General features: G+C 38.5%; 2 protein-coding genes across 4 annotated transcripts in view; one reads left to right on the top strand and one right to left on the bottom strand.

Moving 5' to 3' along the window:
- Window positions 1-602, bottom strand: part of PMS1 (PMS1 homolog 1, mismatch repair system component) — a 97,933-nt gene extending 97,331 nt beyond the window's left edge. For 2 of the 3 annotated variants that reach the window (XR_014016463.1, XM_081242006.1), the window contains exon 1: window positions 469-540. The gene's annotated coding sequence lies outside the window, so the exon portion shown is untranslated. Of the gene's footprint in view, window positions 1-468 lie in introns of all 3 variants that reach the window. The other variant, XM_081242007.1, reaches the window with a different exon arrangement.
- Window positions 603-735: 133 nt separating this feature from the next.
- On the top strand, window positions 736-13,801 carry ORMDL1 (ORMDL sphingolipid biosynthesis regulator 1). The gene is made up of 4 exons (XM_081242008.1): window positions 736-823; window positions 2,433-2,613; window positions 7,924-8,075; window positions 12,184-13,801. Exons 2-4 carry the CDS (start codon window positions 2,440-2,442, stop codon window positions 12,317-12,319), a joined length of 462 nt encoding a protein of 153 aa, XP_081098134.1. The 5' UTR covers window positions 736-823; window positions 2,433-2,439; the 3' UTR covers window positions 12,320-13,801.
- The last annotated feature ends 1,438 nt before the right edge of the window (window positions 13,802-15,239 follow it).

Below are 15,239 nucleotides of genomic sequence, written 5' to 3'. Positions count from 1 at the left end.
GTGTAGACAGACCCAGAATGACACCAGTAAAAATCATGGTTAACCGAAAAGTTTGCTTCCGCCATTTGCATGATGCCACAACCTACAATATTACAAAACCCTCACTCACTCACACTCTAGACAGGCTGAGTTACGGCCGTCAGGGGTTAAAGTTTCTTCCTGGCAAACAACAACTTTAAGATCTGCACCCAGAAGAATCTGAGGAATGGGCTGCAACAAAAGCCTGAACACCATTTAGTCAGGAAAGTCCAAATCAGACAATAAGCAGCCCACACCTGCTGACAGACCGCTCTCCAGGTGTGCGCGCCAGCGAGCCGGGCTTCGTCCGCTTCCCGCCCCGCGAGGGGAGGGGGGGAGGGGCGCCCACGGCGGCCGCCGGCGCTCCCGCCCCAACCGGGACAAGTGGAGGGGAGGAGGCTCTCGAGCTTACGATATAAGAATGAATACCCGTTAGCCACACGACACTACCTTCTTGCTCGCGCGAGGTGGGCAACAACAATCCACTAGCGGACCGGCCAGCGTCCCACCGAGAGCCCAGGCCCAACCTGGCGGATACCCGACTCGCCCCCGAAGCACGCGGGGCGGGGCGGGCACCGAGCGCACCGCCCTTAGTCCCGCCCTGCCCGGCGAACGTGGTATTGGCGCCGTCCTCAGCCAATGCCCTGGCAGCGCGTTCCGCCCTGAAAGCTTCCGGAAGCTGCGCCGCGTCGCGCTGCGTTGGGGCTGACCACTCGCGTTCCGCCTGAGGAGGCGCCGCCGTCAGCACTGCAGCCGCAGCGTAGCTGTTACTGCTCCGAGCCAGCAGCCACGAGCGGGGCGGCGGGTGAGTGGGCGCGAACGGCCGCCGGGACTGTGCTGCTGCCCGTGCACTGGGGAGCTGCTGGCGGGCCCGGGTCGGCTAGAGGGGAAAGAGTGGACTCCGGCTCCGTCCGCGGCGCCCTGTCAGGCCGTGCGGGCCAAGTGGCCCCCAAGGCTTGCCCCCCAAGTCCCCGTCGTCGCGTCCTGGCCCTGACGGGATGTGCAGCTCCGAGAAGAAAGGGGCGGGGGGCACTGTGGCCGTAGCAGCGGCGGCTTTTGCTGAGCTTCCACTAGCTGGGAGCTCCGGCCGCCGGGGAAGGCTGCCGGTGATGGTAGCTGGCGGGGGGCGGGGGGGGGGGAGAGGGGCGTCGCTGTGGGTCGCCCGGCACTGCGAGGGCAGAGCCGAGAGGCTCTTCGCTCTCTGAAGTCATTGTTTGCCAGTCCTGAAGTGGCGTGGCAGACTCCCTGGAAGGGTTTTCTGGCCTGGGATAGAGTCAGTGTTTGCCTTCCAGCTCAGATGTAAATTTTAAGCCTACTTTCGAGCATTTTTTTTTTTTCTATCCTGTCGAAAATGGGAAAGGCATCTTGAGTGGAGGCACGTTCTAAGTATAACTTATGGCGTATAAAAAGAATGTAACATGCACGGTGGATGTTTGGATTGGAGGAACTTTTTACACATTTAAATTTGAGGCTTTTGCTTTGTTTCAGTGCAACCAACTTTCATCACCGTAAGCCTATAGATTTTTGGAGGGAGAAGGGCCATTGTACTCCGGAACACTTGTTGGACGGGGTTCGGAGAAATTCCTCTCTCAGGGCCAACTCTGTAATAGAATGGGTTTATATATTTTTAAATCAGAGCTGTTTGAAATACAATGTAGCTCTTCTCCCCCCCCACCCACCCTCAATCTCAGAAAGAAAGGAAGAAAGAAGGGAGGGAGGGGAAGAAGGAAGGAAAGAATGAGAGAAAACCAAAGTTTTAGGGAAGGTGACTAGAGTTAAAATACGCAGAAGAAAGACTCCTTGTTTAAACCTAATTGTATCACTAGGTTGAGAAACAAACCTTATCCCTTGACCATGTAAAATTTCCACCTCATTATGTTCCTCGCAGCTTCAGTTCTCATAAAGGAGTGATTTGAACTCTGACCACTCTTTATGGACCCAACACTACATTAAATGTAAGAGTCTGGCTACTCAGAACAGACTGGTTAGGTCAGCTTTGCTTTTTTATATATTAGTTTATTCTGTTGGTAAATTTACTTCCTAAGTTTTCACTTTACACTCATAAGAAAATGTAGGTTTTCTCTTTCAGTTTGCATTTTCCTGCCCATTACTTCATTTAGTAAAAGCAACATGCTTGAAGACAAGCTTTAGGAAAGGCATTTTAACTGTTTATTTTTTCAACAAGAAGCATAAAAATAAGTCTTGCTTGTCTTACTGGGGAGTTAGATGTTAAGGATTATTTACTGCCCTCGTCAGCATCTGCAAGTAGCATATTTTGGAGGGTCTGTTTGTTCTATTGCAGAATGATGAGGTAAAAAAATAATCCCAGTAACACTTATTTTGTCATGTCAGAATTAGGAGTACATAGGTTACCAGTTATATCAGTGTTGATTCATCCCATTGCTTTCCTACAGCGCAAACATGAATGTTGGAGTTGCCCACAGTGAGGTGAATCCAAATACCCGTGTAATGAACAGCCGGGGTATGTGGCTGACATATGCTTTGGGAGTTGGCTTGCTTCATATCGTTTTACTCAGTATTCCCTTCTTCAGTGTTCCTGTTGCTTGGACCTTAACAAATGTTATACATAATCTGGTAAGAATTTCACCTTATACTGAACACTTAAGGTTTAATGGTTTTACAGGGCAAGGCAGGAATGGGAAGGTACTGTTTTGCAAGACGAAAAGAGTTGTGGAGATGGATGGTGGTGATGGTTGCATAACATCGTGAATGCACCGAATACCATTGAACTGTATGCTTAAGAGTGGCTAAATGGTCCATGTTATGTGTATTTAAACACAGTTTTTTTAAAAGCTTAAAGTTTTATGTTACAAAGAAGAAAAACACATGACTCAGTTTTTTTAAACAGTTTGATTGATATATAATCTAAAATTCACCCATTTAAAGTGTACAGTTCAGTGATTTTTAGTATATATGACAATTTTGAAGAACTCTTATCTGGAATAAGATTATATTTTTCCGATCACTTTATATTTAAACATTGGACCCTTTTTGTAAGTAAGACATTTTTTCCTCCTGTTGGTTTTATAAAATCTGAAAAGAAGTAGGGCATTTTAGCAAAAATTATAAGACACTGTAATTCAGGCCACTATAATATATTGATTAACCAGAATGTATCAGAGGAAGTAATTATGTTTTTTGGTTAACTGGAGTCTAATGAACATCTTTGGTTTAAATCCTTTCTAAATTGTATATATATACTTTTCTATTTCAGTATAGAAATTTTGAGCTTAATCATATCTTATATGATTCAGAAACTTATGGTACCTTAGCTTCTTCCTGTTGACTATTGCTCTTTTGTATTATATGATAGCCCTACAAAGTACCAGAGGTTAGATTGACTCTACTGACCATATTATGCAGCCCTGGAAATTGCCTGTTTAAAAACAAAACAAAACAAACAAAACGTGATAGTGACTTTTCTTGTCTTTAACAGCCTATTAAAGTAGAATGAAAGGGGAAAAATCTGGTTAATTGAGACTTTTAATTGAATCCAGATTAACTATATATTTGTTTAAAGATCTACCCAAAATGAAGAGGTTAGAACTTTAAGACAGAAAAATGTAGGAGAAATAGGTTTTTAAAAAATTGATATTATTTATATCTTCTGGAAAGCATTTGAAGTTGACTGGAGGACAACAAAGATGATGTGGTAGAGATCAGTGAATGTCCCTTTAGTCCATTTTATGTGATAGACTTTGGAAGGAAGTGTTTAAAAACAGTTTTTAAATAGTGACTTCTCTGAAATATTTGACACTAATCATATCCCTTTTATTGGAATTCTTTTCCTTTGGCTTCCATGAGATTGCTTTTTCCTAGATATATTTCTGATCTTTCCTTTACTATTTCCTCTTGCACAGTTTTCTCTTTTCCTCTCTTAAATATTACTGTTCTCAAGGTCCTTTTTTTCTTTTTTTGCGGTACGCGGGCCTCTCACTGCTGTGGCCTCTCCCGTTGCGGAGCACAGGCTCCGGACGTGCAGGCTCAGCAGCCATGGCTCACGGGCCCAGCCGCTCCGCGGCATGTGGGATCTTCCTGGACCGGTGCACGAACCTGCGTCCCCTGCATTGGCAGGCGGACTCTCAACCACTGCGCCACCAGGGAAGCCCTCAAGGTTCTTTTCTTCATCTCTTCTTATGATATATATTCTATCTAGGTTGCTTCATCTATCTGTATTTTCAGTTTCTACCTGTTAAATGATGATGACCATATTAATATTGCCAGATCACCTTGCACCTTAAACCAAACAAGTATAAACTGAATTCATTCCTGATATATCCCTTACCACCCACCACAATCTGTTCCTGGATTTTGTTCCTAATCTAATCTAAAGGTACCACTATCTGCCCGGTAAGCCAAGCCACATAGCTGAATGTCAGAGGTAAAGTGATTAATATAATGTATTATCCAAACTGAGACTGTTTGGAGAGTAAAAGAGAGCTCTAGTAATAACTACTCCAAGAGAGTAAGTGTAACTCAGGACCACCCATGGCAAACTAGTATATATAGTCACCCTAGACTTAGGGTAACTCTTTTTCCTTTGTATTCCACATCCATTTAGTCAAAGCCTTGTCTATTCTACTGCTTTACTGTCTTCAACTTGATCCTTATGGGCATTGCTATAATTTCATGCCCTTTTTCCCCCTCAGGTAGGTTACACCAGTAGATCAAGTGGTCTCTTTGACGCTTCTCTACTCTACTTTCCTTCATTCCAATTTGGCAGGGTGATATTTTTGAAATTCATGTTTGTTCAGGTCACACTCTTAAGTCCTTCAGTGATTCCTTGTTACATTCATAGTAAAATACCAAGTTCTTTGTGTGGCATACAAGGCCAGTTGATAATACTACAGAGGCAAGAAAGAGACCCGATCTTAACATCTCTCCAAACACAAGCTGTGCTCTACAATAATGAAAACCATCTTCTCTCACCTTTTTGCTTTGGCTTAGGCTCTTCCACTATTTTAATACCTCTTCCTCCTTCCTACTCTGCCTGGCTAATTCCTGTTTCTCCAGGAAAACTACTCAAGTGTCACCTCTTCTAGGAAGCTACAAAAGTCCCATGCTACATTGTTTTTTCATGTATTTATCATCCTTTTATAATTAGCAGTTTATCTTTTTTTTGGTTTTTTAATTTCTTTATCTCTAAAGACTTATTTAAATGTTTGCTGAATAAATTAGTCTGTTCTCACATAATTTTCCCTTCTCCAGTGGCACATGTATTAAATGTACTTTAGAAGTCATCTCCTCCCTTCATGTTTTCAGTTGGTTGACTGAGACTGAGGCGCAGTATGTGGCCATGGACAAAGGACAGGTGATGAGAACAAGTAGGGAAGCAAAGTTCTGACTTCTTAGTCCTCCACTAAAAACCTGACTAACCAGCCATGGATGTGGCAATTACATGATGCCAAATGTAAATTTCTTTTTTTTTTTTTTTTTCTTTTTGCGGTATGCGGGCCTCTCACTCTTCTGGCCTCTCCCGTTGCAGAGCACAGGCTCCGGATGCGCAGGCCCAGCGGCCATGGCTCACGGGCCCAGCCGCTCCGCGGCATATGGGATCCTCCCAGACCGGGCACGAACCCGTATCCCCTGCATCGGCAGGCGGACTCTCAACCACTGCGCCACCAGGGAGGCCCTAAATTTCTTTTGAAGTTAGCCTACATTAAACCAATTAAAAATGTGAAATACATACTGCATGCTTTTAAACATGGGAAAATAGACCAAATATGGGAAAAAAGAAAAAACATGGTCTCTGTCTTTCTGAACCATATAGTAGAAACCTACAGCAGTTGTTTTTACTCAGTGCTACAGTTCACTCTTAGAAGTTTTAATACTTCACAAAATTCTTATCCTGGCTTTTAAAATGAAAGAGAATTCTCTTCATTTTGAGTCAGTAAATATTTGTTAAGGGCTAACCATGAGCTATATACTTTTTTCCCTATTTCTTTTAATGTGGGTATAAATCATCCATCACTAAAATTTTATAGAAAAACTATTAAAAATAAAAATAATGGAGTGGAAGATAAATGGTTAGATAATATTTTATTCTTACTCATTAAAAAGAATACATAAAAACATTTGAATGTTATATTCTGAACACTGGTGAGTGTATGTGGTTTGAAGTAAATAATTCGAGTACTGTTCTTCTTTCTCCTTGATAATTCTAACACATGTATGGTCTAGAGTAGAGATTCTTAACTTTTTTGGGTCACATTCTCCTGAGAATTTGAAAGCATACAATTTCTGTTTCATAGTCTCTTTTAAAACCCATGTGAAAATGGTTTCTTGTGCTTACAGAATAAACATTCCTTGGCTTAATGTCATCTTGGCTTAATATCTAATACTTGCTTTGTAAGAGCCCTTGTTCCTGAGGTAGGCAGGCTAATGGGAAAACAAACATTATGTAAACAACTTTAATACAATATGTTGTGCTATAGTAAAAGTATTTTCAATAAAATTCTGTATATGTACATAGGCAACAGGTTAATTATTGCTAGAGAAGGGCTTCACTAAGGAGTTATCATTTGAGCTGAACCTTCAAGACTGAGGTAGGTGACAAGGAACCATCAAGGCTTTAGCCTCAGCAACAAGGAACCTTCCCCTCCTCTGCATTTCCTGAGTACTTTGATTGTACCTTTGATAGTAACTTCTGCCCTACATTGTAGTTGTTTATGCATATCTTTTTTTTTTCCTTTACTATCTCTTAGAAGATTGAACTTTTTCAAGGCATTGGACACGTGGTGTTCAATTTCATATATGCATATAGGTCCTGTGTCCTGTACATATTAGCCACTTATTAAATGTTTGTAGAGTTATATCCAGTTGAACATGAATCCATTCCTCTGTTGCTTAAGTGTTACTGTAGGTAAACAACTTTTAAATTGCCTATTGGAATAACTAGGAAGCAGATAGACTAAGCTTTGAAAAGAAGGGCTCTCTTAACCTAGTAGAATAATGTAAAATTTCAAATCACTAATATTTCTATTTTTTCCACATATTTATTAAAAGTTGAAGGAAAAAAAATGACATCACATCATGACTTTAGTAAGTAAAGCTGTTTCATGACCATATATAGGCTTTATTCTGTTACCAGTGCCTCAGACAGTGATCCTGCAATGAAGCATTAACTTATCAATCTAAATGGGCATCTCAAGTAAACCACATCTAGTATACATTGGTTTTTTCCCCTAATTAACCACAAAATTAGGTGCTTAAACTTATCACTGGACAGAATGGCTTTTAGTAATGTTTTTTACTTTATTTTTAAAAACTAACTTCAAAAGACACTATTGAGGTACAGTGGTGATTTTAAAAGTAAATTGTGTTGAACATTATACTTGCTACATCAAACCATCTTTATTGCTTTGGAAAAGAACTACTGAGACAAAAACAGTCCTAATATTAAGTATTTTCAAAACAATTTTCCCCGATACAGAGATTTTGTTTATTATTATTTTCCAACTTTTATGTTTTTATCATTTTATAAGTATCATCAGATTTACTAATATGACACTCTAAACTTTCCTACACATTGGAGAAAAGGTAATTCTATCTCCCAACAGGAAATGTGTTAGAAAATGTAAATGTAATGATGCAAAGCTACCCTGATGGTACTTTTCGTTTATTTTCAATTTTATAGGAGATGAAAACAGGTTACTTTTAGTTGACTTAGAGTTGTTTTCAGCAAATAATATTTGCATGTAAGCCCCTGGAAGTTTTGTTTTACTCTGAAGAAACTGGCCACAGTCTTTCACAATATGAAATCTTAAAACTTGAGCTGTCAAGTTAATCACGCTCTCTGTCACAGTCTGCAACTGTCTTAATGCTAACTGGCAAATATTAATTTTGTATTTGATATTGATTATATACCCCCTGCTTGCTTTCCAGGGGATGTATGTATTTTTGCATGCAGTAAAAGGAACACCATTTGAAACTCCTGACCAGGGTAAAGCGAGGCTCCTAACTCATTGGGAACAACTGGACTATGGAGTACAGTTTACATCTTCACGGAAGTTTTTCACAATTTCTCCAATGATTCTGTAAGTGGTGGAAATTTTCAGGTATGAGGAGAATTGGATGAGAGGAAGCCATCCTTTTAATAGAAAATTTGAAATAGAAACAGAATATTTTGTTGAAAACCTATGTCAGTAAATTGCTACTTCATAGAGAGTATAAAATTCAGGCAAAATTTTTAACAAGCTGGTAATAAACCAGTTTTCACTTCAGTCAAATATATATGGAGACAACCTTACATGTTTATCAGTATGACAAGACATTCTAGAATACAAGTTAAATATATTCTAGTTCATGTCTTTAAGCTGCTTGCAAGAATACTAAACACATAGTCTTGTTCTGTATTCTACTATCAGATTAATCTCCGTAAACAGGGATTTGGATGATTTCAGATGAATTTCATTGACCACCTGCCACATTTGGATGTTCAAACTCCTTGGGAGAGACAGTATGGTTTAGAGGAAAGAGAGGTTAGGCTTTCATTGTAGGACAGACCTGGGTTGAATCCTGTACCTATCACTCAGCCTGCTTGGTTTGCTCATAAATAAAATTCTAGCCAATGGTACCTAACTCAATCTGATGCTGTAAGAAATAAATGAGATAATACCTATCTGTAAAGCATCTAACCTTATATATATGTAATTTCCTCCTGTTACCTGATATTCAGGGTCCTCCACAAAATGGTTCCTACCTCATTTTTCCTTTATGTGACTATTTTACCCTCACCTAACTTGTACCTGGTCACACTCTTCTAAGCAGCATTTCTTTTTTTTTTTTTTTTTTTTTTTTGCGTTACATGGGCCTCTCACTGTTGTGGCCTCTCCCGCTGCGGAGCACAGGCTCCGGACGCACAGGCTCAACAGCCATGGCTCACGGGCCCAGCCGCTCCGCGGCATGCGGGATCCTCCCAGACCGGGGCACGAACCCGCGTCCCCCGCATCGGCAGGCGGACTCTCAACCACTGCGCCACCAGAGAAGCCCAGCAGCATTTCTTAAATACTTCATGTATAGTCCTATTTCTATGCCTTTGTTCAAGTCATTTCTCCCACCTGAAATGCCTGCTCCTTTCTTAATTTATCTGTCTTATTTTTCTTTCAAAATTTAAATTGTGACCTTACCAGTGAGGTCTTTTCCTTAGCAACCAGCCTTCAATGATAACTCTCTGCTTTGAAATCCATAGTAGTTGTTATATATCCCTTTTTTTATTGCCACTTTTTATTATTTCTCTATTATTATGTTTATTTCTGCAAAGAATTTATAAGTACATAGATTGCTTTGAATTCCACACTCAGTTGCTTTCATATAATGGATGTTTCACATATATCCTAATCAAACACTCGATACCACAAAGGAGATATCTATCTATCTATATATATAGATAGATATCTCTCTATATATATAGATATAGATATATATTTATATATCCATTATAGAATCAGTGCAGTCTGCAGCAGCTGGAAAGACTTCTTGGAGGCATTAGAATTCCTTATACTAGGACTTAGGGTAGGTTTTAGACAGGTGTTTAAGTTAGGGACGACATTTTCAAATGAAAAGAATAAAGTAATCAGGGCTTCCCTGGTGGCGCAGTGGTTGAGAGTCCTCCTGCCGATGCAGGGGACATGGGTTCGTGCCCCGGTCTGGGAAGATCCCACATGCCGCGGAGCAGCTCTGCCCGTGAGCCATGGCCGCTGGGCCTGCGCATCCGGAGCCTGTGCTCCACAACGGGAGAGGCCACAACAGTGAGAGGCCCGTGTACCCCCCCCCACCCCCCCCAGAAAAAAGAATAAAGTAATCATAAAGTGGTAGATTTCTTTTTCCTTATATTTATAGCACTTGGGAGGAAATTTTTTAAGTTTTTAATTGTTTTAGTCCCACATAAAATTCATGTCAAAAGAAAAATTATTTGTATGGCCTAACAAAGATTAATGCAATAACAAGAATAATGGTTATTCAAACAGCCCTAAATTTGTATTTTAGCTCTACTACTCTCTAGCTATGTGACTTTTGGCCATATTCTTGAAAGTCTCAGTTTCCTCATCTATAAAATGTTGAGGATTGCATTATAATACAGTTAACCCTTGAACAATGTGGGGGTTATAGGCACCCGCCCTCTGTACAGTTAAAAATCCAAGTATAACTTACATAGTCAGCCTTCTGTATCCCCATTTCCACATCCTCGGATTCAGCTAACTGCGGATCGTGTAGTAACTGTGGATCATGTAGTACTGTGGTATTTACTACTGAAAAATATCCATCTGTAAGTGGACCTGTGCAGTTCAAACCCTCATTGTTCAAGGGCCAACTGCACATGTAAAAAGCCTGACATATGCTGAATTTTCAATAGGAGCTATCACAAAAAAGGTGATATCACTTAAAAGCCTAACTAAGATGTACCTGTGTACAACACCCATATTTCTTAAAGTGTACTTTTGACCAACAGGTATGATTTTAAATATTCTGTGATGAAATTCCTTATATAACTGAGGAAACAGCATTAAAGCTATCTGTGTAGCATTGATATTTTTCAGAGTGCATTTACATTTTCTTATTTGATCATTTGTCAGGTAGGTAGGATGAGTAATATTATCTCAGATTTTTAGATAAACAGATTCAAATGCATCATCTTCATCCAGATCTTGTAGCTAGTTGGAATCAAGAGCCCATGTTAAACCCTAAACTTCTAGCTTCCAATACAGGTCTCTTTCTAGTATACCCTTTGGCAGATAAATGCTACCACACTGATTCCTACCTGGGTTTTGCATCCCCTTGGAGGGTTGTGTAGGTTTTTGTAAGAGTCAGGTAATTTTCATATGATCCACACACACAATCAGTTTTTATTAAAAGACATAAAGGAGACATATGCTATGAGGAGAAGCCATTCCAAGAAGATTTATTATTTCTAACATATCAGATTACAGATTAAACCTGTAATGATGGTGGGAAATTAAATGAGCTTACTGAATGTAAATGGTATCCTATTTTGTTCAGTTAAGGAAGTATGAAAACAGTCTTCAAGTATATGAAAGCAGGAAGACAGGATTTAAAGTAAGGATTGAGGAATATGGTTTATTCTCAAGAATGAATTTTCTGACTATAGTTTGTGAAATAGGTGGAAGAGTATAGAATTTCTCAATTTAGATGGTTCTGAAAATAATGTGTAGAGCTCTCTGATGTTTTTAGTTGTACTTGGAAAATAGCTGTTCTTTTCTAACCATATTACACAAGATATTTATCACTCCTTTAGAGGAAACACTATTAAAATACTTTTCTATGTACTCTAAAAGTACTAATTAGACAAACACCCTTGTGCATAGTAACTTCTTAGTTATCATCAAGTAAGGTATGATGTTTTAGGATACTCTTTTAGTGGCCTCATGATGTGTCTTCATTTTGATGTACGCTTGGGTCAAACTAGGCATTCTGACTCGATGATCTGTGGTCTTAAAGGTGGCTTAGGCTTCTTAAAACAAATTCTCTGATATTGGATGTCTTTGAATATATATGTATGTATGTTCGGTTATAGCAAAACAGCTGGAATTTTACAATAGTGTCTCAAGTTTCCCGTTATACTGGTTATATACCTGTTCAACTTCAGTATGGAAATGAGAACATCAAAAGGGCAATCAAGTGTTTGTTTTCTTTCAAAGATGCTAAACTCTACTAATGCACTAACACCCGTTTTTCACAACTTTACAGCAGTAGTTTTTAACCTTTTGGTGGGTCACAAAACGGTTTGAGAATATGATGGATGCTTTGAATCTGGACTTTCTCTTCAGATATATACACATAGATACAAAACTACACCTGAAATTTCAGGAAGCACATGATCCCTAGTTTGAAAGCCTTCTGCTTTAAAGACAGTAGTAACTGTCTTGCATTAAATACATTTAACACAATTGCAGAAAAGCAAAATGTGCATATATGCCTCCATTAAACAAATGTTTAAATCCCAAATAAAATTAATTTAGGCCCCCAAACTAAAACTTTTGCTCTTGTTTTAGTGCTCAAAAAAATGGTTCTGCTTTTAGGTATTTATGTTTCAGTGACCTTTTTCCTACCTTTAAATATTTTAAAAATTCTAAGTAATTTCACTTTTAGATGTTATATATATATTCTTAACTTTTATTTCTACAGATATTTTCTGGCAAGTTTCTATACGAAGTATGATCCAACTCACTTCATCTTAAACACAGCTTCTCTCCTGAGTGTGCTAATTCCCAAAATGCCACAGCTACATGGTGTTCGGATCTTTGGAATTAATAAGTATTGAAATGTGTTTTGAAACAACAAAAATTTTTACAGTTACTGAGTTTTCTGTAAGGAAGGAATGTTACTAAACTGCACTGTTTCTGTGATAATGTGAAATGAGAGGTAGCTACATTGGAGAGCCAATTGCTGGTTCTTCATATGCTGTTTTGAAGTGCAGATTCTTATGAGAAGATGCCTTTGTTTAATGCATCTGGTATCCTTCTGAAGAGAGGCTTCAGAGGCAGGCTGGGCAGGCCCAGCTTATAAGGTAAATGGCTATAAAGTAAAGGTGTAGTAGATAAATCCAAGGAAATAAGAGATTTATAAGAAACTAAGTCCAGCTTAGCTTATAATGAATGGGCATTATGTTAAGAGAAGAAAATGTTTAATCATTCAATCATGGTCAGTTTAAGCAGAGTTACATGTAAACCAGAATCATTTCTTTACAAGTTTATTATAGATTGTTTTTATTACCATGCATATTCCTTTTGTGTTATATAAGAGGATATATATCCTCTTATACAAACCAATTTTATACAAACCAATTCCTTTATACAAACAAATTCCTTTATACAAACCAATTCCTACCTTATGAATGTACTTTTTTGGTTTTGCAGGCTCAGCATTGTGTTGATAGATGAGTTCATTTTTACATTTATTAAGTTACTGAGTTTATGAAGGTCCACCTTCACGACTGATGGATGATAGAAGATAGTTAGGCACCTTAGAAGCAGCCTCTGAGTCGGCTTTCTAATTTTGGAACAAAGTGGGTTTTGCTGCCTTTCCAGATACAAGGCTGCTAAACTAATTAAGAAAATAATTTATTTCTCGTAATTAAAGTATATGGTAACTCAAGGGTCTGCTTATTTGGTTGAACAATCTAATTGTTGAAGTCTGCCATTCTTTAGCGATGGATATTTAAAATGGACAACTACATAGCCAACCTGTGATCTGGCAGAAACTGCTTCTTTAGCAATACTATCAGAGTAAATAATGGAGTCTTTTTTTAGCAGGTCTGCAGTAAAAGATATCTTTTCTTAGTCATCCTGCTCTCAATCTCCATACTTTGCCCATTAACATTTTGCCTGTCAATACATGAGTCTTAGTATAGATAACTCAGAATGGTAACTATTTCCAAAGCAGCAACCATACTGAATCCTTGTGACTTAAGAGAAGCTTTCTATAGTTGCTGACATTAATTGCAAGAAATAACTATACTCTACTTTGAGAAATAAACATGTCAAAAAAAGTTCTGATATGTGGCGAAACTGAAAAACCTAGTAACATTTGTAAGCAAAATTGAGTGAAAAGAATTACAATACCAACTTAAAAATCAGTTTGTTTCAAACTGACTTTTGGGGGTAATGATCATTGTTTTGCATTTCAAAAGTATTGAGTTTAGAAATCAGTTGTATGATAATGCCTTTGTATGTTTGTCTTTTCTCATGTATTTTTAAATAACCAGTAATCTATACTTTAATAAATTTTTCTTTGGTTAAGGTTATTGCAAAAGCTTTCCAAAGTCAGTCATCGAGTTACACTTAAATTTTTCAAGTTTTTTTTAAAGCAACTGAATTTGTAAAATTAAGGTAGCTAAAAAGTATTCTTTTGTTTTCCTTCATTTTAAAGTTTATTTCAAAAGGCTTATATTTTTTGCACAGACTTCAGAGATAGAAATCTGCCTCTAATACAGGTCTTCTGCTGTTTTCCCTACTTTTGCCCTTCAGTGTTTTAAAGATATTTATTCAGTAGATATTTGAGGGCCCACTCTGTTGTAGGAATTGTTTTAGGTATTGTGGATACAGTTTGTAAGCAAGACAAACCAAGTCCTTTCCCTTATGTGCTTACGTTCAAGTTGGAGAAGAGATAATAAATGAGTAAACAAATAATATTATTTTACATAGTGATAAATGCCATAGGGAAAAAAAAATTAAGTCGGTGAAAGGCAGGGGAGCCTGCCTCAGAAAAGTCTTCCCTAAATATCCTAAGGTGACATTTAGACACAGACCTCCCTGATGTAAAGGAGCAAGGAGTACAAAGATCTGGGGAAAGAGACTTTCCAGTACTGGTGATGGCAAATATTAAAGCTCTGGGCCAGGAATGAGGGTGGTGTGTTTGAAGAAAAAGCAGACAGTCACTGTGCCTGGAAAGGAGTAATAAGCAACTAGAATGAGCTCAGAGAAGTAGGTAGGGGTCAGATCAATATAGGACTTTATAGACCAAGGTAAAGAACCAATTGTATTCTTAGCTTGACAAAGCCATTGGAGAGTTTTGCACAGGAGAGTAAAGGGATCTGGGGTTTTTTGTTTGTTTTGTGAAGGCTACTGGCTAATGTTGAAGAAAAACTGTTAAGGGAATGGGAAGCAGGAAGAATAGCTACTACAGGCAAGAGGTAGCTCAGACTAGGGAATTAGCTGATGTAGTGGTGAGAAGTGGTCAGATATGGGATATACGTAGCAAGTACAGCTCACAAAACACTGGTATATTGAAAGTAGGTGGAAGGGAACTAAAATGACTCATGGTTTTTTGGCCTTAAAACCTAGGTGAATGGTTGAATGGTGAATATGAAAACTGTTCCCCATTTCACAAATTGATAGAGTTTAGTGTAAAACAAAAACTTTTTTTTTTAAACAAAATCTATAATGACTATTGTTTGGAACAAAATCAATTGCTATGCTATAATTGCTCCTAATTTCAAGTCAGGACACATAATAATCAATTTCTTAATAGGCATGAGTTCAGAAATGCTACTGATTTTAGCATTCATTGGTGAATCTTTCCTGCAGCAGTTATTACTGTGGAGTTCCAGTGATGGATTTCTATTTCCCTCATTCCTTCTACATGTATTTATTGGAATTCTTTTGTAAGGCATATTTTTCCTTTCTCTTCCATTTATTTATTCAATCATTTATATTATGGACTCATGGATATTTTATTCTTTG

Source organism: Mesoplodon bidens (genome assembly GCF_964165515.1).
Source record: "Mesoplodon bidens genome assembly, chromosome: 8".
Lineage (NCBI taxonomy): Eukaryota > Metazoa > Chordata > Mammalia > Artiodactyla > Ziphiidae > Mesoplodon > Mesoplodon bidens.
Note: the sequence above shows the minus strand (reverse complement) of the source record. Positions and strands in the feature narration are given on the sequence as shown.